This window comes from Tasmannia lanceolata, unplaced genomic scaffold (assembly GCF_043159265.1).
Source record: "Tasmannia lanceolata isolate RefF3 unplaced genomic scaffold, GAP_Taslan_0.1 ptg000037l, whole genome shotgun sequence".
NCBI classification, from domain to species: Eukaryota; Viridiplantae; Streptophyta; class Magnoliopsida; order Canellales; family Winteraceae; genus Tasmannia; species Tasmannia lanceolata.
The window spans coordinates 4,034,669-4,059,085 of NW_027518714.1; the positions used below are offsets into that span (position 1 = coordinate 4,034,669).

General features: G+C 38.8%; 1 protein-coding gene across 1 annotated transcript; it reads left to right on the forward strand.

Annotated features, from left to right (window-relative positions):
• Window positions 1–1,341: 1,341 nt before the first annotated feature.
• Window positions 1,342–24,417, forward strand: LOC143862204 (Apoptosis inhibitory protein 5 (API5)). The gene is made up of 16 exons (XM_077373214.1): window positions 1,342–1,477; window positions 1,575–1,736; window positions 10,270–10,369; window positions 10,457–10,522; window positions 14,632–14,714; window positions 14,809–14,883; window positions 15,040–15,189; window positions 16,132–16,197; window positions 16,302–16,367; window positions 20,365–20,475; window positions 20,644–20,733; window positions 20,848–20,954; window positions 23,351–23,465; window positions 23,558–23,623; window positions 23,720–23,823; window positions 23,899–24,417. The coding sequence occupies exons 1-16, from the start codon at window positions 1,391–1,393 to the stop codon at window positions 24,086–24,088; spliced, it is 1,638 nt and encodes a 545-aa protein (XP_077229329.1). The 5' UTR covers window positions 1,342–1,390; the 3' UTR covers window positions 24,089–24,417.

The following is a 24,417-nucleotide window of genomic DNA, read 5'->3' on the forward strand; positions in this document are numbered from 1 at the left end:
TCCGTTTGGGGCTCACAATCGGTTTTCATACTCTAAAACGAACAGGGCTTCAATCTAAACCCTATTTATATGTTTCCATGTTTAGCACTAAGCTAACCCCAAACCCTCTTCTCTCAGGCTTGGGTTGTCAATGGATCCAATTCAGTTTGGATCCACCAACGTCCGTCCGGCCGTCCGGGGGTCACAATTCATTTCAAATTAGACTATCTATGAAAGTCTTCTAGGTAACAACATTTAGGCTGAGTTTGGATTTCCAGAATCAAGAATCTGAATCTGCATTATATCATAATCCAATTTCTATTCTGATACTCCTATGAATATGAACAGATTGATAATTTTTATTCAAAAAATTCAAATAAAATTTCCATTGCCACTGGAGCAAAATCTGAATCACGACCGGCACACAGCTTGTGCTTTTGTCCCATCGGACTGGATTGTAGTTCTCTATGTCCCTAGTGGAAAATTGATATATTTTGGCCCTTTATTTACTTGGGACAGCCCCATCTAGTGTATCAGTGACTACTCTTGTACACCAGAGTGGGCTGTCTAAGTAAAAAAAAGGGACGGTAACCAAAACCCAATTCCCTTACGCCTAACCACAACGGGCTCCTCCACCCCACATATATTAAGGTAATTCTAGTAAATGCACTAGTATGAGAGCACTGTTCTTCACTTACAACTATTATGGTAACCTCTATAGATCGGAGGGCTAGGATCATCCCATGGAAATGATTTTTGGGGAACAACCTATTTATTTTACGTGGTGTTCAATCACATGGACGGTTTGGAAAATACGGGACTATAAGGGCTTGCACCCTAAAAAAAACCCCTTTTTCTTAGGGTGATAATTTTTTTGCCTCCCCTATAAGATTATGCACCCCACTTGTAACGTGATTTGAGTCATTTGACGTTAAAAAGCGTTAAAGTATGGCAGTGTGCCACAATCATGGTTTAAAATTTCGACCGAAATCAGAAATTTCGGATACTGGTGGGGACCGAAACCGAAGATTTCCGAAATTCAAATTTTCGCCATTTACCAAATTTCGGTAATTTCGGGCCGAAATTTCAGTTTAAAGACATTGTTTATTAAAAAAAAAAAAGTGTTACAAAATTTCGTTCGAAATTTCGGTCCGGAATTTGGAACCAAAATACCAAATTTCGGCGAAATCCGAAATTTCGGTTGGTGGGTCCGAAACGGTTAACAAAACCGAAATTTTAAACCATGGCCACAATTCACGTTAACAGTGGGGCGCATGATCCTTCAGCGGGGCGCATAATCCGAAATTTCGGTCCTTATCCCTAAAAGGCTAAGACTCTCTCCCCTATATATCACATTATCACCCGTCTTTCATTCGGACCTTCTTCTTCATTCCCTTCCTTTTCAGCGGCTATGGCTACCGCCGCCGAAAATTCGAGCGACGTTGAGAAGCTGTACGAGTACGGAGAACGCATTAACGAAGCCAAGGATAAGTCCGAGGTGAGTCTCTTCGATTTTTCAATTGGAGTGTTTTTTTTTCTAGGGTTTTCAGATCTCTCATTAGGGTTTTTGATTTTTCTTTCAATTGGCTCTGCAGCAAGTAAGCGACTACGAGGGAATAATCAGGGGGAGACAAGGGAGCCTCAAGGCAAAGCAATTGGCGGCGCAGCTCATCCCTAGATTCTTCAAGTTCTTCCCTAGTCTTGCGGACAGAGCGTTTGAGGCACACTTTGATTTGTGCGAGGAGGATGAGTTGGGGGTGAGTTTCGAATCTTTTTATCTCTCTCGTAATTTCCGATCCCCCATTTTAGGGTTTGAACTCGGAGAAATTCTGGTGCTTCTTTTTGTCATTATGTAAGTATGAATGGTCTAGAGATTTTTGATGGATGGATTGAAGAATATTTGGATCTTCTGGATTTGTCCACGCGGATAAACTAAACAAAAACTTTCAGGGATGACAGGGTTTTTGTCAGCTTTGTTGCACTTCGATAAACCTTTTGGATCTTAGAACCTGTGAAAGGAGGTTTGATTTGATCTGCTCTAGTGCTGCAGGAGGCCTTTCTTGGACCTGTTATCGGGCTTTGTTGGGTTATTTGGATCTGGTTATAGAGTTTGAAATAAACGTGAATGCTATGGTCAATGTTTGTTAATGGGTTGAGGGATTTTATGTAGATTTTGTGCGTTTGAAGCTGATAGGTTGCATTTGAGCTTAGAGTGCTGTAAACAAGTTGGGCTACTCAGTTCAGTTAGGTTGTTGAATTAGTTCTAATGAAATTAGGGCCCATTTGGATACCTCATATTTTGTATTTGGATTTGGAATTGAGTTTTGAATACAAAATGAGTAGATCCGCCAGTTCATGTTGAGGGAGACAGAGAGGGAAGGGGGCACTTCCTATTGGAGGGGGGAGAGGTAGAGGAGCAAAGAGGGGGAAGGAAACTGCCAGATATATAGATTTCCAATTACTTATTTCCACAGCATATTTGGAAATCTGATTTTTTTCACTGTCAGTCGCTGATTTGGAAATCCAAGGATTTGATCCCGATCCAAATCACTACACAAAAAGGGCTGCAAATGTGAGAAATCAAAATCAAAATCAAAATCTTCTCAGCATCCAAACGGGCCCTTACAGAATTTTAGTAGTGGCTCTGTTGGGGGTTTGGAAATTTTAGATGGTGTTTTGATGGCCAATGGGGTGATTGATATGGCATTATTTAAGGCTGGTTTCTTGGGATGGCTATCAAGATTTATTTAGAGAAGGCTTATGGCTAATCAATAGAAACCTTGGATGTGAAATATGGATGAAATCGACTCTGGAGTTGGAGTGGAGGAAGTCGAATTTGTGGGTGCATATCCTCTTAAGTGCTTTTTCAATTATGTGGTGGATTGGCGGTTCTTGTGTGTCTCAGGTTTGTGCAGGTGTATCTCATCTGCACCGTATTAGTCAACATAAAGTCTGCATCTATTGGAACCAGTTTTTGGACAGCAGGAGCATGCTGTATCCTGCATGGTATGGTGGCTGGTCATGGGGAATGGTTCTCTCTCATCTTCAATGCATTGATGGCACAGTGATCTTGTTAGGTTCTTGTTCTCGCTGGACTGAACAACCATGATCCCTGGGATTAATATTGTAACAGATCGTGTTCTATAGTTGCTTTCTTTTCTGAGTGGGTATGATGCCATTGAAATACCTTGGGGTTATTTTGATATTGGGCCTTCACCAGTGCAAGACTAGTATCCTGTGAATGAGAATTGAGACTTGCCTCTATAGTTTGATGGCCGTTCCCCTCACTTACTCGGAGGCTTATGTCAACTAAGGCGATGTTAAGCAATTTGTTTGGTCAATATCTTCTTTATGTATCTTATATCACCCAGTAGTGGATTCACTATAAAAATTCATCGCATAGTACTATGATCAAGACAATCTTGTTGACAGGAAGCCAATCTAATGTGTGCAGACCTGAGGTGATGCTGGTTGGGACCACAGGCTTGAGGGATTTCAATGTGCTTTCATGGGGAAATTGTTTGAAGGATAATCAATGCTCAGCTGGAGCTTTGGATGGAAATCCTTCAAGCAAAGTACGAGAAGAGTGGTCAGCTTCTGCTCTTGGGACTTGGGAGGATGAAATGCTGCCAATTCAGTTATGTAGGATAATTGGTGTTGGGGGGACTACACCCTTTTGCAAGTATGAAGCTGTTGAGATATTTGTATGAATACCAATGTTCTGGTGATCCTTTCGCAAAATGTCACAGTTCGGTAAAGCCAGTTCAACAGAGTTGAGATTGGGTTTTGAACTGTGGCATCACAAATGGATTAATTTTCATTAATAAAGCAAAATAAGAAAATTGAAAAATAACAGAAAATAGGAAAAAAATTATAACTTGGCCATGTGTTAATTATGTGGCTTTCATATTCAAATTTCATGAGTCGTAGACATGATTAAGAGAAAAAGAACTGACTAGGTTTCATTTTTGGTGATGTTCCTTTAGGCGGTTCAAATGGTTCAACCATCAGACCGTACAGCTAACTCGTCTTTATCTAATATGAGGTGGTTTGATTTAATCAGACTGAGAACATGGCTGGTTTTGAATTGGGTTCGATCGGCTGGTTTGGTACATTTAATCAACCACAGCTATATGCTTGTAGTTGGAGGTGTCTTTGTCGTTATAGCGCCAAAGATATGTTGGCCACTTCAACATCTCTATCTATTTCTCAATTTCTCTTTGTCTATTTTTGCTGTGGTTGATTAATCAAACATTCAACAAAGTTTATGTTTCACTAAATTATTCAAAATTTTACATGGTGTAATGCCTTTGGATCTAGTTTAAACCTTCTTGTTGGGGATCCTGATAGACAATTTTTAGGATCCATAGTGATAAACAATTTTTAGGATCCATATTGTTACAATGTTTTCTTTCTTTCTTTTTTCTTTTCTTTTGGTTTGATTGATGTAAGGTTAAATTTAAGAAATTTAATATTTGTATTTTATAGAAGATACAAGAAAATCTAGAAATCTTAGGTTGCATTTGATAACCATTATGATTTTTCTGCTTCTTAAATGCCCAGAATCACTTTTTTGGACCGACCATTTTGCTCCAAAAAAGTCAGTGCTTATGGATGGCAAAAGTTGCAGAATCCCTCTTGAAATCACTGTTTACTTTACACAAATCTTTTTTTTTTCTTTTTTTTTCTGTTTTAAATTTTCCATTCTCTGGAACGCAAATCAGAGAATTGGTCTAAAAAATGGTTACCAAGTGGAGCACCAAGTAATTCATACATCCAAGAATCGTACACACGTGGCACATGCAACTTTGAATCAAAGTCAAATCTTTGTGGTTTAGTCTATCTTTTCTTGGCCGGCAAAGGGATATTGACATCAATTCCATTACATCTGTGATCTTGTTTAAGAGAAGGAGAAATTCCAAAGATCAGATGGCAAACTTCATACGGAGATGATGAAAATTGAAGCTTCTATCAAGTTGACAATGACAGGGGACTGCACAGTTTGAGTTTCTAGATTAAGGGATATGTGACTATGCAAAGATCTCATGGCTTCTATGTAGTTGAATATGTCAGTAATTGTTATAATTTAGACTCGATTATGAGTTAGGTTGGTTTGGTTTGGATTAGGTTATCTCTTAAAACGGAATGGTATGGCAATTGTTTGTTGAGTTTCCTACTTCTCTATTAATGACTAGAATTTGAGTTTGTTTCCTTTTGTCATTGTAAAATTGATGGAATTTATTTAGCAGCCATGTCATTGAACTTGCATTCACACTTGGGGGGGCTAACCTACCGGAGAGAATCCCCTTTCATAAGAACATCAAATGAAGCATTAAATGTGAGATGCTGAAACTGTGACATTGAAACAACACTGAGGGAGACTGGTCGATGCCGTGGCCAATTGAGGAGGAATCACCATCGCCGGTTCATTGAAGCTCGCACTGCAGAATTCACAGTTGGTTTCCTAATTGGAGAACTGAAGGACCAAAAGAGTGGAATCACGATTATGAAGGTTGGACAACTGTCTTGTTCGTGGAAGGGCCATCTTCCTCTTGAGTGATCAGCTCGGAGTTGATGGGTCATGCCTGCCATTTTAAAAAGGATAGGTCTTTTTTTTTTCATGGGGAGCGTTTTAGGGTATTTTCGGGGGGATCAGCCTAGATGCTACCTCTGTCCCACTCCCTGTCTTCTTCCGGTCCTTTATTCATCATGGGTTGGAAAGTGGAGATGCGTATAGTTCAGGTGGGAACGCTATTTCATTAATTTGTCAAGGGGAATACATGGCTTTGCTCTGGAAATAACAAAAGAAAACAAACAAAACATCCGTCATAACTAAAAAGAAACAGGAAAACAAAGGAAGCCAGAAACTAATCGCTCGAACGACCAGAAGAAGACTCCTCTCCCGAAGGGTCCCCCCCTCCTCCCAGGAGCTCTCCAGCAAGGGGTCCACCTTGTATTCAAGCAGCTGCTCGTTGAGGGCGTGAACCTTTCTCTGCAACGCCTCATTTTCCCGCTTGAAGTCCTCAATCTTCTTACCCATCTTCGACCCGGTCACGCAGTTCCATCCCCTGCTGATAGGCCCTGGAGAAAAAAGACCACTCCTTGGCAACGCAGGAGCGAGACGACTTGTCCTTGCTAGGCAAGGAGGAATGGCGAAGGGGAGGAAAGCCCGAGGGAGGGCCCGAGTCCCTCCTAACCCTTTTCCGACGGGCCGTAAGGTCCTCCTCCGAGTCAGAGGACAGGTCGGGGTCACTTGAGGATTTCTGGGAAAGAGAGGCTTTGCCCCTAACTCGCGAAGGAAAACCAGACATGTTACCGAAAAAAGGAAAAAGATGAGGAGAAACAACCTATCTAAAAAAGAAAGCAATGATAAAATGCTGGGATGATCTTCCTTTTATAAACCCGAGGGAGAAACCCTTGGGTCTCAAAATGAGGCAACCCACCCGACACGTGTCTCCTCCCTATCGGGTGACCGGCCAGAAGCCACCTAATGACGCTACCATTTCCTGGGAGATAACTGCCGGACGAAACAGCACGTCTCCTTGTACTCCGGAGCCGCCATAAATGCCCTCACCATGGCATCGTTTGACCAGACATTACTCCCTTGGCCCATTCAATAGACCAAAGGAGTAAGGGGGTATTATGATGGGACATAAATACGGCGCGACTCTCAAATCTCGCCACGTGTCGTCCATGCACCAATGGAGCTTAACCATCATGAAGAAAGGTGCTGATAAACGGCAAGACCATACGGTTACGACACGTGTCACCTTCTCGCCGTCCAAGCCTCATCATCACAAATTATGGAAGGGATTACCCAGCGAAACCACGCGCGCCGTCAAAACAGGAGAACGACCCAATCCTGCGAAGGAAGGTTTTCTCTCCGTGATGATGAAAAGGCCCGCACGCCACCCCTTAAAAGGAGAAGGGGAGAAGAAGACAGAGGGAATCTACCTCAAAGACAACCTGAAAAGAAAGAAAGAGGGAGGGCAACGACAGAGGAGGCCGGGAGCTTAGTCCCACTCTCCCTGTTAGTCCCCTCCGACCCATCCACCCCCATACCAAGAAAAGAACCTGCGCCTTGACCTTGGTAAACCCGACCAAATCTTTGCTTTTTCTCGCTGTTCTTTATATCGTTGGTCAAAGAATCTGACTTGGGTGTCGAAGTGGTCGTCCGGGACCCACCCCGGACCCCCTGACCCCTTTGTTTATGATTGCAGACTCCGCGGAGGCTCTCTACCCACCGCGCGATCGCAGACCCGGATTCCGACGCCATCCGACAAGATGGGAGAGTGGATTGAAAAGTTCAGTTCCACATACATTTTTTTAATAAGGAGATGCATATGCTTGCTACTTTTATGGATAGATTGGATTCTATGTTTATTAGTGGTGTAAGGTGAGGATAGATGGGTGTGGATTTGGATTTTTTTTAGAATGTTCACAGTTCGGTCCTTTTATAGCCAGCTGGTCACGTCCGCATCCCCCTCTCATGCCTGAAGGGTTTGGAATGTGCCTGCCCCACGTAAGTTGAATGCTTCTTGTTGGACCGCTTGCTTTTGTAAGATTTTAACTGTTGATCATCTTCGTGTCCGCAAGAAGATTATCATGAGTCATTGTGCTGTGTCTAAGATGAGTGTAGCGGTGATGCGAATGCTTAGATGGATGTGGGGCCACACAAGGTTAGATCGAATTAAAAATGAAGACATCCGTAAAAAGGTGGGGGTGGCATCAATTGATGAGAAGATGAGAGAGCACTGCTCAAGATGGTTTGGGCATATCTAACGTAGGCCTTTGGATGCTCCAGTAAGTGACTCGTGCCAAGTTGATGGAGTAAAAAGACGTAGGGGCAGACCAAAAACAACTTGGGTAGAAACAATGAGGAGAGACTTCAGGGCTAGGAACATACCTTGGATAAGAGAGAATGGAAGAAAATGATCCATGTAGACGAACCTAACTAGTGTCAGGATTAGACAGTCAATTTGAGCCGGGTAGATCCGTTCACCTTCTTCATGAAATTTTTCTAAAGGATTCATTAGCTGACCCCAACTAGTTTGGGACAAAGGTTTAGTTGAGTTGATTGTGCTGTGTCTAGTTGCTTGTGAGATTGTGGGTCACGTATTTTTTCATCGACTTTATAGAACATGTATTGGTGATGCAATTTTTTTTTGACGAAATTGAGTTAGTTTCCTTTAATAATTTCTATCGTTTGTATTCCAAAGTTCTTTATCTGGCCCTTGTGGGACAGTTTGTTTCTATATACAAAATGGTGGAATCACCTTTTTTGTATTACTTTGTGACATTTTCTTTCCACTGTTGTCATATTCTTTGGTGCCTTGTGGTTATGCATAATTAGCAGGACGTCTCTACCCCAATGCATAGTTAATTGGTGCAGCCATACATGCAGAGGAAGAGTCCATGAACGAAGTCATACAAAGCCTCATATTAAGCTCTATTGGTGACATCATGCCGAAGTCCTGATGATATCAGTATTGGATCCAGATGGGCTTGATTTGGGCTGAAAATTGAGGAGGCCGATGGTTTTTACTAGAAGAATTATGATGAATTATAAACCATGATGAGTGCAAAACAGTGATGAGGATTTCCGATTCGCTAGTAGGTATGCCGTGTATTTGGAAGTGGAGGAAGATGCAAACCATCTTTTATCCATTGTAAAATGGCATACTAAAAGGAAAACAAATTTGATTAGCTATTTTAAGGCACTTTCAGTGTATCTTGGGTATTTCATGAGTTGTTGAGTTCTTGGGATGGGCAATGCGACCTTTTGAAATTGAAGGTTCTTTGGGGAGTGACTCCTTGAGGTGATCTAGACTCTAGAGCATATGGAATGAAAGAAATAGTAGGGTCTTTGATGGCACTTTTATATATTGGAATTAACTTTGGATATAAAGCTTCTTATTATTAAAAGGGGCAACTATTAGAAAAGAATTTCGTGGGGGTAATGTTGGTGATGTATTTCAACCAATATCAAGGAGCTATTAATGACTGGATGGAGTTGTGGCTTGGTGAATCATTCAAATGAGTTCCATTGAAGTTAACTTTTATTTAAATTCTGTGGTGGGAATAAGTTTTTTTGTTTTGTTTTTTGGGGTGTGTGTTTGTGTAAAGAATCAAATAGGGTGGAGGCAAGATGTATTCTACTCCAGCTTCAAACCTTCAAGGAGAACGTATCAGGCATCTTATGGGCTGAGGAAAGAGATCAAGTTTGGCTCTTGGAGCCTAACAAAGACCATATTGGTAAGAATAATCTAAGGGGTTGACGACAGTCTTGTAGGCACATCCAAGAAGCACCAATGCTATAGAGGACACTCTAGCAAGGGAAGGAGTGGATATAGTAGTATTCCATATCAGCCATGAGATGCCTTGTAGCTTTTTCTTCTCTATCCATGTTATTCGTGAAGGATTTTCTGGTCCTTTGTGTGTTAGAGACTACAATAGGGGTGGAGGCAAGTTGTCTTTCAGCCTGGGCTTCAAACCTTCAAGGAGAACCTATCAGGCATCTTATGGGTGGCGGAAAGAGATCAAGTTTGGCTCTTGGATCTTAGCAAAGGCCATATTGGTAATAGTGATCGAAGAGGTTGAAGCCGCTCTTTTAGGCACATTCCAAGAAGCAACAATACTATGGAGGAAACTATAGCAAGAGAAGGAGTGTATAAAGGAGCTCTATATCAACCATGAGATGCCTGTCTTGGAGCTTTTTTCTCTCCTTGGTTTTCCCTTTTTAGCTTTTCATGGGTCACCTTATCTCCATTTTCTCTGTTCTTTCTGCTTTCTTACATCTCCGCGTACCTTTTGTCTTTTCAATAGAGTCTCTTGTGGTATTGTCCCAAAAGGGAAAAAAGAAAATGGACTGTAATTACTTATTAGGGGCTGTTTTGATAGGTTTTGAAGAGGTCCTACATCGATAAAAAAAATGCTACTGGTTCCAGTCAGAAAGTTCTATTTTTGGTTTTGGTAGTCTTAATGACTGTGCTTTCATTATGCTAACCACCTAAAGGGCTTCACTTTAAAAAAAAAAAAAAAAACCACCTAAGGGCTACGGTTAGGAGTAGTCTTCTAGGGTTTGTCTTGGAGCATCTATACATTCTATATTTACGATTTTTGCCAACTTACGGGCTTTAAGATCTTTTTTCATCTTCATTAATTAATTTGAGTTATCTTCTGCTGTTTATCTATGTGACATGTTGAAACATTGTGTGCTGTCAGTAGTTTTAGTCACCTTCTATCATCTTAATAACTTGAACTCTCTTTGGAGTTCATTCATTGCTACAGATCAGAGTACAAGCTATTCGTGGGCTTCCTCTTCTTTGTAAGGATACGCCGGAATACGTTTCTAAAATTGTAGATGTTCTTGGCCAACTCCTTACAGCTGGTAATTTTATTTTTCAAATTTTGCTTTGGAATTTGTTTTGATTGCCTACTATTTCATTATTTTATTTCATCCTCTTGATGCTTATAGAGGAAAATGTGGAGCGTGATGCCGTGCATAAAGCTCTTATGTCTCTTTTAAGGCAGGATCCGAAAGGTAACTCGTCCTAATGATTATGATATCTTGAAACTTTGTCCATGTTATATTTATTTCATCTTCTGGATGTTATTTCACGTTGATGCCATCTACTTTGCTCATAAATGACACTCTGGCATGGTGATGTTCATTTATCTTTATTATCAAATATTTCCGTGTTTTGTTAATGTAGTTCTCTTTACTAGTACTACCCATCTTCAATATGAATGCTGTTTTTTGTAATGAAGCAAATCAAAGGGTTTTTAAGAATGTGGGACTCAATTATTTAGTTGCCTGCTTTTGGATTTAATGTGCTTTTGAACAATTAATCGCAGTTATTCCATTTTCTTTCTTTCTTCTTGTTTAATCTAAATCTTTCCAAATTTTTGTATACATCAGAATATTCGAAGGGGTAGCAAGGTCTCCCTATTTCTTTTTCTTTTTTTTGAAAGATAAGTCTCCCTATTTCTTATTTATTAAAGTTATTGCTCTAACCATTGCTTGAGCGAAATCCCTCCCGCTTTTCCGCTTTGTATCGGCATATGAAAGGTGGTATGCAACAGTAAGGAAAATCAGCCCTTAGTTATTCATTGGCAACCCCCACCAAATGGACTGTTGAAACTAAATTTGACAGGTCGAGCGCGGGAAATCCGGGATGTGCAGGCATTGGGGGTGTACTAAGACATTCTGCGCACGCCGGGGGGAGGGGGGTGTCATTTGGGCTTTTTCAGAACCAACTGGGGTAGTAGATGCTAGCGAGGCGGAGGTTAAAGCCTCCCATCAAGGAATAATCTCGGTGGATAAAGATAGCTTAGACTGATTGTGGAGGGCGACTCCCTCAACGTGATACGACGGGCCGATGGCTCAAGGATTCTTTGGTTCCCCCGTGGAGGTTCGCTCATATTTTTGATGGGATTTTAGATAGAGTGAATGGATCCTCTGTTTATTTTGTACATGTCAGAATATCAGCTAATGGGATCGGCGATAGACTAGCTATGGAAGGAACGAACAGGCAAGGTGTAGAGATGTTTGATTTTCTGCCCCCATAGGAGGCGTTTCCTTCGACTGCATTTTCTTTTTCCCCTTTTTTCTTTCTATTTTCTTTTGTGTACTGTTTTTGGGTGGACTTTCTGAGTCTCCATTTCTTATTAATGAAAGCTGCTACCATTAAAAAAGAAGAAGGATATATCATAGTTGGAAGGTGGTGGCTCCTACTTTGTGGGTTTTCTGGTTTTATTTGAGGTTTGACAACTACGTTTACTGCCTCTAGGAAAGGGATGGTGCTTAATTCACATCTCGTACAAACTAAGTGTAATTTATAGTTGATTAGTTGGAGGGATTTATAGTTGGAGGGTGACGTGGATTTTCTTGTGTATTTTGGGGAGTGGGTTGGCAAAATAACATTTCTAAATTCAGATATGTTAACTAATTAAAACAACATTCTAAACCACTTGCTATTATGAGATACAATATATTATCCTCGATGCAAAATACTTTATGTGGGCTAATTGTTCTAAAACCAATAATTAATTCCAAGATGCAGACATTCTAAACATGATGCCAAATAATCTACCATTATTTTTAAATTAAAAAATGAAAAAAACTCAGAACTAACTAATAATCAAGATTAACATAATTAATGTGGAAAGCAGAAATTTAAACTCTAAACTGGGCAAAGCTATTTCAAGGATATACTATACTTGAAATAGCCTTGTACAACGGAGTAGCCTTTGTATACCACCTTACATGTGGCTATTTCGAAACAACACGAGAAATCACATTATATATCGGTATTGAAATATAAATCTGTCACTTTTGCGTGATTTTTCTCATTAAGATCTATGTTTAGATGTGGAGTTTGTGGAGAATGAGCGGCTATTTGGAACGATGAGTAGAAAAATCCTTTTTCCCATGCTTTTAGCTTTTGACCTTCATCGCTTCAATGTAGTTTGATTTTTGTTTTGTATTTTTTATCATGTTATTTTGAGTGGCTTGGGAGTTTATTTAGTTCTTTTGAAGTGTATTTGGGTATTTTTATTGTGATGTGGCGGAAAGGAAGGATAATGTATGGAAATATGCACAGGAAGTGGTTGGAGATCAACAGTGGGTGTGTTCATCTAAAATTTTGTAATCAACGGTGCAATTGAGTGTTCATTGTCTTGAGCATTACTTGGCCAAAACCCATAATGCAATGAAACCATTTAGATTCTAGAATTTGCTATCTTTTTAGATGCTTGAGGTATGTATCTTGTATTCTTAGTTGAATAATGATTTATTCTACGTAGTTGTGGAAAATGAAGTACATTTTCTTCTAGATTTTTTTTTCCATTTTTTTTGTTTATCTAAAATAATAAATTTTAAAAATTAGAAAATTCTTGACTCTTATGCCTTATGGGTTGAGTCTTACGCCTCGCCTTGCCTCACACCTTTTCCTTTACTAACATTGGGTTGGTGCCAAGACTCTCACACACTTGGCGTTTTAGTTTGTCTTACTCTTATTAAGCATGAGTTGGAAAATGAAATTGGCTAAAATGTATTTTAGAGATATACTTAACTAAATGACGAGGGAGTCAATGAATGGGTCAAAAGTCAAAACTGCTTCTTGAATTCATTCATTAGCTAGGTGAGATCTGGAAGCATTTAAGAAAATTAAGTTTGCTGGTTATATTTTTGTAAATTTTCAGAATAATCATTTACAAGCTGATACCAAGACTTGTTCTCACTCGGCTGCTTTGGTTGTTGTTCCTCTTAATCAGAAGACTCACAATCAGCATGTCCACGGGATTTTCTTGTTCTTTCCCTTCATGCGATAAGTGGTCACGTATATACACTACCATTCTCATCTTCGTTAGGGATTGCTAAATCTTTTAACGATTGGGTTGTTCATCCTTCTCTTGCCCTTATTTAAGGGATCTGAAAGGAATGGTTTCGCTTTTGCTTCCTGTTCAGTGGCTTACATAAGTATGTGCAAGCAGCTTTGGATAAACTACTCATCTTATTAGTATGGGTTAATGAGTTTCCACTGATTCCCAGAATCCTCCCAATTTTTACCATGCTTTAACTTGTTTATCACTTGCCAAAGAATAGAGGATTGTGTTGTACTTCTTGAAAGTTAAATCTGAATCATTTTAGGTGTACTTTCATCTTACTCATTCTCATTGTTCTAGGTGGAAGAAATTCTGCGGTCTCCCTAATTCCTCCCAATTTTCAGTCTGGTTTAATGAGCTCTTCACCAAAATGATTGCCTTGCACCTGTTATTTGACTTTCCTGTCCTCTGTGATACCTGGGAAATATTCGATGGCCTTGCGTAGGAATTCTTTTTTGTGTTTTCATCTACTATGTTTGCCAATATTCTCGTGTGCTCGTCTCTTGCTCACGCTTTAGAGCATGACTGTTTGTGAAAAAAATTATTCCCCGACCTAAAAAGCTTAAATATTAAATACCGGACATGGAGTTTATATTCTGCACTACTGGCTTTATCGGAGTATGTACACAAAAGGAGCACTTTTGGCCATAAGTTGTAGGAAAATGTAACTTTGGAGATCTAGAAGATTCCTTCTGGGGTTGACTAAAAAGAGAGAGGGATAGGCAAAAATTTAATAACAAAAATCTAATAAAGATTGAAGGTCCATGGTTGCTAAGCTGCTGGTGGTCATTCTTCGGGTAACAAAGCTATCTATATTTGTTATTATTAGACTGTTAAAGAACCTAGTGGTGGGGCAACTATGGTTCTAGGATTTTTATGGCTTTGTAAGTTGTTGGACAGATTGAATTGTATGGGTTCTACAATATTTTATGCTATGTCATCATTTTTTTTTGAATGGTATATGCTATGCAATCATCAGTCTTCACATGCATTTTAAGGACTGGGATATGATTTTGGTTTTTATGGTTGGAACTCATATTACTTTTGTTTGGTATTTTTCTTGGTTTATGCCCTGAAAGATATACCTTCGACTCATACTATTAAACGCCTCAGTTATGTCTTTTTGTTTTTGAATGATCTTTTCTAATTTTTGTCATTGTGTATATTAAAGTGGGACTTATTGTCAATATATTTAGCAAAAGGATGCAGCTATTGAACTGTGCCTTTTTTGTCATATTTAATAAATCCATTTGAATTGTGCAGCTTCTTTAACAGCTTTGTTTAAGTATATTGTGGAGGGTGAGGAAAGTATACGTGAAAAGGTTCTCAATTTTATTAAGGATAAGGTTGGAATCATAGTATTTTTCTTCCATTTGTATTTGCAATGTTTAATTTCTTTCTTCTGTTACATTATTGAGCTAGAAAATTGTTATATGGCAGGTGTTTCCCCTCAAAGCCGAGCTCTTGAAGCCTAGAGAGCCATTGGAAAGGCATATAACTGATCTAGTGAAGAAGGCAAGTTGAAGATCGTAATTTAAATAGCACAATTTGGTTTTTTTACATTTTTTAAATCAAATCCATAAACATGTCTGAAATCTGAATGTTGGACCTCTTTATGTTGTTCTAGAATATGCTAGACAAAGTCAGAAATTTGGTTATATGTTATTTCAGAGTTTACAAGATGTAACTGGTGCTGAATTTAAAATGTTCATGGACTTCTTGAGAAGTTTGAGCATATTTGGAGATGGTGCACCCCCAGAGCGTGTGCAAGAACTTATTGAAATAATTGAAGGACAAGCAGATCTAGATGCCCAGTTTAATGTAAGTGCTTGTTTTTGTGGTACTCTTTTGATGAGCGGTGATAAGCATGGCATGGTGAATATGATGTTGTAATAATTGTTAACATACAATTTAACTTTTCATGAAACCAACCCAATGCCATGTTATTTTTATCTTGGATGTGCTGAAGACATGATGGCCAAACTCAGCAGTCACTTATGATATACACACAAAAGATATCTGAAAAGCCTCAAGATATCTGAAACAACTATTCGTGCAAACCTATCTTGTGCACATACCATAATAGGATAGTTGAATGTAATTCCGATTGGGTTGTGTTGTATGATTACAGGGGTTGGACTGTGCTTTTTTTTTTTTTGGTGTGCTTCTGACACTGTTATAGGGGTTGGTTTGTGCTGTATGATTTTGGCATCGACGGGACCTTTTGTCCCCGTAAATTCAATCTCGATTACAGCATTACTTAGGTTGTTACCTTTCAAGAAGAAGAAAAAAGTAGATGCACACAGATCACACAATTTAATAGTCCCATGCTGTATCAGTGAAACAATGAATGCCTGTGATTCGGTCTAAGTTATTCAGAACAAGATAGATATTTGGTCTTGATGTTCCTCCCTTTGTGAATTCCTGACCAGTTTCTTTCTTCTTCCTCGCTAATGATAAGTGGTACCAGGATAACCATAACCTTCGTATCTTGCTGTTTGGCTCTTGTTTTTTTTTTAACATTTTTGCAAACGAGCTGGGACCAGTTTCTTTTGGCCTGAAGGTATTAATGTGATTTTTTATGGTTTATCTTTATTGGTGGTAGAGAACCTACATTGATAGCTTTATTTCTCTAGACAAGATTTCTGGGCTTTAAATAAAATTATCATTATTATCAGATTTACTGTGTTTATGGTACTTATCAAAATTCTATTGGTTCCTGTTTTCAGTCTTGCTTAGTATGTCATTGATTTGATACTGCAGGTTTCGGATATTGACCACATTGATAGATTGATGTCATGCCTGTATATGGCTCTTCCATTTTTTGTGGTATGGAATGGGTATCAAGCTATTTTATTTTTTAAGTTGATTACATGATTTTCAGTTCACAGCTTTAGATCTGGTATCAATTTACAAGCCTTGTTTTTCTTTAGAGGGGTGCATCAAACAGCAAATTTCTCAGCTATTTGAACAAACACATCATACCTGTTTTTGATAAGGTAATTTGGTTCTCCTTTCCTTACTATTATGAGCCATGGAAGTTTAGAATCCTGTTCCATGTCGTACTATTTGTTATTCAGATTCATGTTGGTTTTCACTTGTAGCTTAATTTCATTGTTTATCTTGTTGAATGCCAAATCAAAAGTCATTGTCTATGCTTTGAAAATTTCAGCCTATTCAATATGAGAGGAATTCTAAACTGAAGGGCGCCCTTGCATAAATAAGATGAAAGAGCGCCCCCATTGGTTCAAAGTATCCGATGATTTTTACATTTTCGGTGCTATTATTAATGCACTTTGGCGACTTTGAACCAATGGGGGCGCCCTTTCATCCTAATTATGCAACGGCGCCTTTCAGTTTTGACTACCTCTCAATATGATATAGTAGAATTGACACTTCAGGTAGGTACTGATGCTGCTGCTTTCCTTGAATAATCTTATTTGGCCAAATTAATCATGACGATGAATTTCTACAATTTGGTTCATTTACTTCTCTCACCCAGTAGGCATGGTTTCTATTATTTCTTCTGTATTATCTTTCCTTATAAATATAGGGCAGTGATAAATCGACCCCCAAATATCTTAAATCGACCCCCCATGTCTCTTTCTCTCTCCTGAGAGAGAGAGAGAGAGAGAGAGAGAGAGAGACATAGGGGGTCGATTTAAGATATATGGGGGTCGATTTATCACTCCCTAAATATATTCACTGTTAGTTATTGGTTCTGTTCCACAGGCCAATACGAATTTCTTCCGGATTGGAACGTTCTGTGTTTCGCCTATTTCAATCTTACATTTTGGAAAAGACGCTCCTAGGTGTGGATTATTGTGGTAGAAAGCAACTTTTAGAGAAGGCACGAGAAAATGACAAAGGAAGGTCCTCTCGAACCTTGTTTTAGGGTTTTGGAAACAAAAGAAATCCTAAATGCAACCCAAAGAGGGGGTTTTGATGAATTTTAACTCTCCCATCCTATATGGAGGTGAAATGCCTAAAAGGCCCCTCATTTCCTTGGAAAAACTAATAAAGTGTGTAAAATCCAGATAAATAGAAAAGCGGCACTGTTAATGTTAAATCCACTGTATTTTTGATATGTTCAAACCAATGTTTAAAAACGCGGTTGTGGAGCGGAATGCGGCCAAGAAAAATCCTTGTTGACTTGACGCAGACGCGGCCAAGAACACGGATGATGCGGCTGAGTACTCGATTGACGCGGTCATTACTCAGGAGAGTCAAAGGAGTTTTTATTGACTTTGTAGGGCAAAACACGGAACACGGATGCGGTATAATGCGGAACGCCGCCAAGCTAAAAGGGAGTTGACTTGTGGGAGTCAACGCGGACGCGGGGGAGTTTTAAAACTATGGTTCAAATAGAACATTGTATCCCTAATGGGATTTCTTGATTTTCGACCGGAATGTTGTGTTTATTTTTTGGTCCAGATTCCATTCTGCAACGAAAATTCCCAGAAATTCAGTTTAGGATAGAATTGAATTGATGGGCATGCATCTACAACAAGGGTTATTAGGTTTGTGTTTTATGCAAGGTTTTAAATTTCGGTTTTGGTGTCGGTTTCGGCCACCACCGAAACGTTTCGGTTTCGGGCCGAAATTTCGGTTGAAATCATGTAAAAATATGATTATGATTCCGTTTATTTTTTATTTTTTAATTTCGACCGAAATGGCTAAAATTTCGGTGTCAATTTCTGTTGAAATTTCGGCTATTTCAGTGGAAATTTCATAAATTTTAGTGGAAATTATAACATTTCGGTAAACATTTTCATAATTTCAGAACTTCATGTGAATTTCGTTTCGGCCTGTGCTGAAACCGAAATATTTCGGCCAAAACGGCCGAAATTTAAAACCATGGTTTTATGTTAGATTTAGGTTTGTTTGGTTCCAGATTCATATTCCCTCAATGTTAATATACTAGAATCACTTAATATACTTTATCATCTGAATATCTCTCTGTAAAAAAACCCCTCATTATGTAGGGAATGCGTTCCACCTCCTCAGGGTAGAAATGGCCTCCTACTCACCTCGGGGTGTATGAAATTGTCAAATTTTTCTTATATGAGGGAAACTTAACTTTGGTTTTATCATTCCTCAGGAGCTACCAATATCCTCTTCCTCTGTTTCTTCCATGGATTTCTACATTTTGGTGCATTTAAAAGGTCACTCATTGTGTATATAAATTTTTTTTCCGAAAAAAAGGTCACTCATTACGAAGGGAAAGAGTTTTCCCCTTGCTCCAACTAAAGTTTCAAGTTTCGGTTTCGGTATGCATTTCGGGCGTGAAGCGTGATGGAAATGGAAACATTTTGTTTTGGGATGGAAATTTTGGTAAAAATTCTGCTAAATTGCGAAAATATATGGAAACAATATCAAAATGGTTTAACAATATTGAACACCTGATGATGCGTGCTGTTGTATGTGTATGATGATTCAGTACACCACATTTCATGTGTCATTCATATAAACATTTATATGTATTATATGGGATTTGCTAGGGACTTTGGCAGAAAGGCATTTTGCGGCTGGCTGTTACATGAGAGCAGCTACACGGGCTCACTTTTCAGTAGATTGTCTTATTCATCTGAGGTGGTGGTTGCTTTCTCATGCAACAGTCAGCCGTGAAATGCCTTGCTGTGGAAGTCCATAGCAAATCCCATAATATTTACACCACATTTTACATGCATTTCTTATAAATATAATGATGCAACTCATATTGGTATGGTATAGTATAGTACTAGACTTAGACTTTTGGTTCCCTGTGTGTTTCGATTTTGGGATGTGTTTTGGAGGGTGAAGTAATAGGACATTTCGATCATTTCATGTCGGTTTTGGTGGACATTTAAAACTATGCCTAGATAAGGGTGCAAAGGTGGCAGGATTAGGTCAGTTTGAGGCCAACCCGAAGCAGCATAACTTCAACCCTAACCCGACTTGAGCCTCAACTTGAGGACTGTCAACCCAAACCCAAACCGACTGGAACTCAGTCAACACTAACCCGACTTGACTAACCCAATTTTCAGCCAATAAAAAAACAGAAAGGGGAAGAAACTCACCTTTTGGTTGACATATTTTCTTTTGGTTGGCAATCGTTTGTCGGCTACAACACGGGGAGAGAAAATTTTGTCAGATATTAAAAAAAATACGAGGAAAAAAGAGAAAAAAAAAATCATCGTCGGCCTACCGCTGCACACGAGAGAATGAGAATAGAAAACAGAAAAGGGGGAAAAATTAAAAAAACTCAGTGAAAATCATTAAGAAAACCTTTTTTTCTACTGTCTTATTGTTTCTTCTTTTTCTCCTTCATTTGATCGATCGTCGGCTGTCAGCTGCACGCAAGATATTCATTAGGTGTTAAAAAATATATAAAAGAAAACAGGAAAAAATCACTGTCGATCATAAAAAAATGAGAGAGAGAGAGAGAGAGCATTGCATATAAATTTAAACTTATAAAAACTATGTGAAAAGATAATGAATTAACTAGTGTTTTTACAGTGACTGTTGCTATATCAATTAAAAGTATAACCTGATAATCTATGTATTCATTCAGGGATGCTGTGTTGGTCCTGTTGGATATATTTATATGATTTTTCATGTCTGCTATCATCTCCGTCCACATTTTTCAGCACTTGTTATTTGCATGTCTACTTTTCTCAATATGTGATGCATTGTTTCTGCTTGGGAGTTGGGTCCACTTACTGCAAATGTTTGGCATTGATGATATGTGCAATGTGCAAATATAATCTATGGATCAGTGATATTTTGAAATCCATTATTGGTTCATTACTATGAATCAGTGATATTTTCCATTATAAGTTCATTACTATCAAACGCATTCTTTGCGATTGGATCATCTTTATCTGCAATAGAAACATATTTCACTTAATGCTTATAAATCTGTCTTTTTCTTATTTAACGAAAGCATTTTAAAATAGGTATGAGCATATTCCATTTTGCATTTCTTTTTTATCTAATGGTTGCTTATCCTGTCAGCTTCCTGAAGAACGGAAACTAGACTTGCTCAAGAACCTTGCTGAAACGTCACCTTATACAATACCCCAGGATTCACGTCAGCTTCTTCCATCTGTTGTTCAGCTGCTCAAGGTAGAGATTTACACAAAAGGTCTAGAGTATTTTAGTGTAATAAAGTTTGTGCTTTGTATCTTATGAAACTTTACATCTCTCGGTAATTTGTTCCATCATTATTTATGTTTTTTCCTTGTAAGTCTTTTTCCTAACAAACAGTTTTGGGTTGTCTATTCTCTTTCCCAGAAGTACATGCCACGGAGAAAAACTGGTGAAGAGATGAATTTTACTTATGTTGAATGCTTATTGTACACCTTTCACCATTTATCTCACAAGGTTATTTAATCTCTTCAACCCTTTCCTTGTTCACATCTTTTTATGTTGGTTGCTATTTAAATCTTTTTATGTTGGTTGTTATTAAATTGGTTCTAAGTTGTGTACATGATGCAGACTCCTAATGCCACAAATAGTCTTTGTGGTTACAAGATAGTGACTGGTCAACCATCAGACAGGCTTGGAGAGGACTTTTCAGACAACTATAAAGACTTCATTGAGAGGTATCAAATATTGTTTTCTATTTCACAGAAACCGGACTGCTAAGTTATATTCATATTTTTTTTCTTGTTTTTTTTATGTACTTAGTATTCCACTTAAAAATCATTGCTTAGGAGTTTTCCACATATGTCTTGGCATCTGAAGTTTGATACCTCTTCTAGAATGTGTGTTATTTTGAATCATATATGTGTGTGTGCATCTGAAGTTTTGAATTGTACGTACGTATGTATGTAGGTATGTATGTATGTATATCAATAGCGAAGTGGATTAGATACATGCTTTACAAATAGAACTCCCCTCCTACTAAAACAAAGCTTCAATAGGAGAGAAATAACTCCACCGCGGACGGGTTACCAAATACAATTGCTGAGTGAGGCACATTTTATTTTTTGGATTTATTTTGTAACTGTTATGTTAGTTACAAAACAGTTACGGACACAGTTACAAAAGAGGGTGAGCTTTGGCGCAACGGTGAGGTTGCTCCATTGTGACCTGGTGGTCACGGGTTCGAGTCACGGACGCAGCTTCTCTGCAAAGCAGGGGTAAGGCTGTGTACAAGTTTTACCCTAGTCGTCCCTTTTACCTTGGCCGAGTTCTCATTCAAGTTCAAGTTTTGAATCACTAACCTAGATACATCCATTGTTCCAAAATTGGAAAACTATACATCCATCCCTGCTAAAGCCAACTCACATGGCCATGGATGGAAATTATCTTTATATTATTTTTCTTGGTTTTGCAGCCTTAAGTTTGCATTCTAAGGACAGTTCAACTATGAAGTCATCTAATTGATCTTTATCAATCTCATCAACCAAGCATCCTAGGAAAAAAGAGAGTCATCAAACCTTACGAATCCTGCGGTGATAGTTCGGACTCCAATATATGGAGATTAACAAATGTTATTCTAGAAATCCTTGATCGACTGCTTTCAAACATATTCTGAGTGCCAATGGTATAGGAGATTCATTGGCAAGGGAAGGAGTGAACAGTTTGTAATTGTGGATCGGGTAATCATCGTCCTTATTTTATTTTTATATTTTAATTTATATCATTTTAAATGTGTAGAGCCCATTGTTTTCTCTTTCATTGGTAGGGCCACCTCAATCTTTTGTTCCTTATCGTTTTTCTCTTAATAAAATATCTTTACTTGTTATAATTAAAGGATAAAAAGTAGAAATGATAATAGAAAAGCATTTGGGAATCCTCGAACCTTAGATATCCAGTGCTAACAAATATCATTTGACCATGGTTATTTTGTGCATTCATTAAAGTTTCATCATTTCAGATTGAATTGTAAACATTAAACAGTTCCATACTACTAACTTAACAACACACACTCTATTCATCATAATATACACTTACATCTCACATGCACACATAACAAATTAACAGTTTCTAGCTGCATTACACCAGAAGCGCAAATTTGCCTATGGCCTTTTAGAGCAGTCACCATTTGGTGCCACTGCCCAGCTCTTCTATTTTTAGTTGAGACAACAATACAAATGTTTGTATGATGTTTGATTCTTACCCACCCAATTATGTTTTTTTTAAAGATGACTTATATTACCCAGACGAAAATACAAAAGGGACCAGAAGTCCCCAGATTTAGCGCAATATAGATACGCTATAAATGCATACGATGGATGAAGAAAGAGAAAAAAATAAAATAAAATAGCCCTCCACATTGGCATACACAATGACAGACATAAAGTCCCGCAATACACCAGCCTTGGCCAGGCCATCCGCCATTTCATTAGCCAATCTCCTTTGGTGCTGAATTTCCAGTTGAATAACACGAATCATATCTCTGATTTCCGCAATGTAGGATTGCAGGTTCCAAGGTCCTTTCGAGTCTCCAGTAGCCTAAGCAATTGCGTTGGTTGAATTGCCTTCGATGATGAGCGGGCCCAGGTTATTTGTACAAAACCATTTAAGCCCCAAATAGAAATTTTCTAATTTCAGCTTCATTAGCATCACAAGTTCCAGCAGGAACCGAGTATGACATCCTTACGATACCATTTGCATCATGAATCACTCTGCCTATTCCAGCCTTTCCCGGGTTGGCTTTCGAACTTCCATCATAATTAACTTTATACATTCCAGTCGGAGGTGGTAACCATTTAGGGGTTGTCTTTGTAACTACCTTCCTTTCCTTGATCACCGCTGTCCAGTTACGTAATATTTCGCCAAAACCATAGGAGAGACGGCTCTTTGCTTTGACCCATGCGATAAGATCCAATTTCACTTCGAGGGAAACACAATCCACCCTTTTCTTATTTCCTTCAAATATCTGATTGGTCCTTTCCTTCCAAATGTGGTACCCACCCAATTATCGTGTTATGGGTTGGTAGCAGTTTTTAAAAGAATAGCATTGACATCATTGGCTTTGCTGGTGGTGCAGGTTGAATTGTGTTGAGGATCTAGCTAGGGCTACTATGAAGAAATTGACCCAAGGAATGGTAGAGCACAATAAGGCAATGACTGCTGCTAAGACTGATGATGCAAAGGCTAGAATTGTGAGTTTTTTGGAACTGGCACAGTATTTTCTCTCATTTGCCTATAATTTGTTTTTACTGTATTTGACAGTTATATTGTTCATGCCCTGCAGAAAACAAATAAGCAGAATACTACGACAGGGTTGCGAACCTGCAATAATATACTGGCAATGACACAGGTGATTAAGGGAAAAATATAAAAAATACTTGGTCATTGATCGTTAATGGTTGTGTACGTAACATTTTAACAAATTTCACCTGTGTTTTCTATTCAGCCACTGCATTCAAAATCCCCTTCATTTATTGGGGATAAGAAGATCAATCTTTCATGGAAGGAAGCAGTGAAGCCTTCGCCAGCTCCAACAGCTGCTACCGCAGGGTCAGAGACAGTGCTTCCCTATTTTCTTTGTTCCGAATTTGTTTTTCCCTCTACTAATATCTACTTGGTTTTCAGAGGTAAGCGATCAACAACTGCTACGAATGGTTCAGGGGCTGCTCCAGGGGCAGCTAAAAAGGGACGAGGTGCGGGTGGTGTGCAAAACCAGCTTGTGAATCGGGCATTTGAAGGTTTGTCTCATGGTGGGAGAAGTGGTGGAAGAGGCAGGGGATGGGGCGGCCGTGGAAGAGGAAGGGGCTACCGTTAATTTCATCCTTAGAATGAGGTATACTCAGTACACGAGAATTGCCGAAAGTATCAGTTGGCTCTTCTGCTTCGAATTCAGTTCTGAATTTTATAGGGGGAAGCTTTTGAGAGGTTGAATTCAGTTCGAACTAAGATAGCTCTAATCGGAGACTCAGAACAGGTTGAAAAGGAGGTCCGATTGTAGTGATGAGAGGACTTTGTAAAGATTATGACTAGTGTTTGCTTTGTTTCTAGTTTGAGATTCGATGTTAAAAAAAATCTGTTTGAGAGCCATTCCTAGTGCATTAATCATCCAGTCATGTGATTTTTGGGCTGTGGCTCATCTTTCAA

What these genes read in the sequence shown, in the direction of transcription:
- LOC143862204 (XM_077373214.1), top strand. Translation starts at nt 1,391, where the DNA reads ATGGCTACCGCCGCCGAAAATTCGAGCGACGTTGAGAAGCTGTACGAG. An exon ending in ATATACTGGCAATGACACAG is followed by an intron (nt 23,624 to 23,719) that starts GTGATTAAGGGA and finishes TTTTCTATTCAG; the next exon opens with CCACTGCATTCAAAATCCCC. An exon ending in CCAACAGCTGCTACCGCAGG is followed by an intron (nt 23,824 to 23,898) that starts GTCAGAGACAGT and finishes CTTGGTTTTCAG; the next exon opens with AGGTAAGCGATCAACAACTG.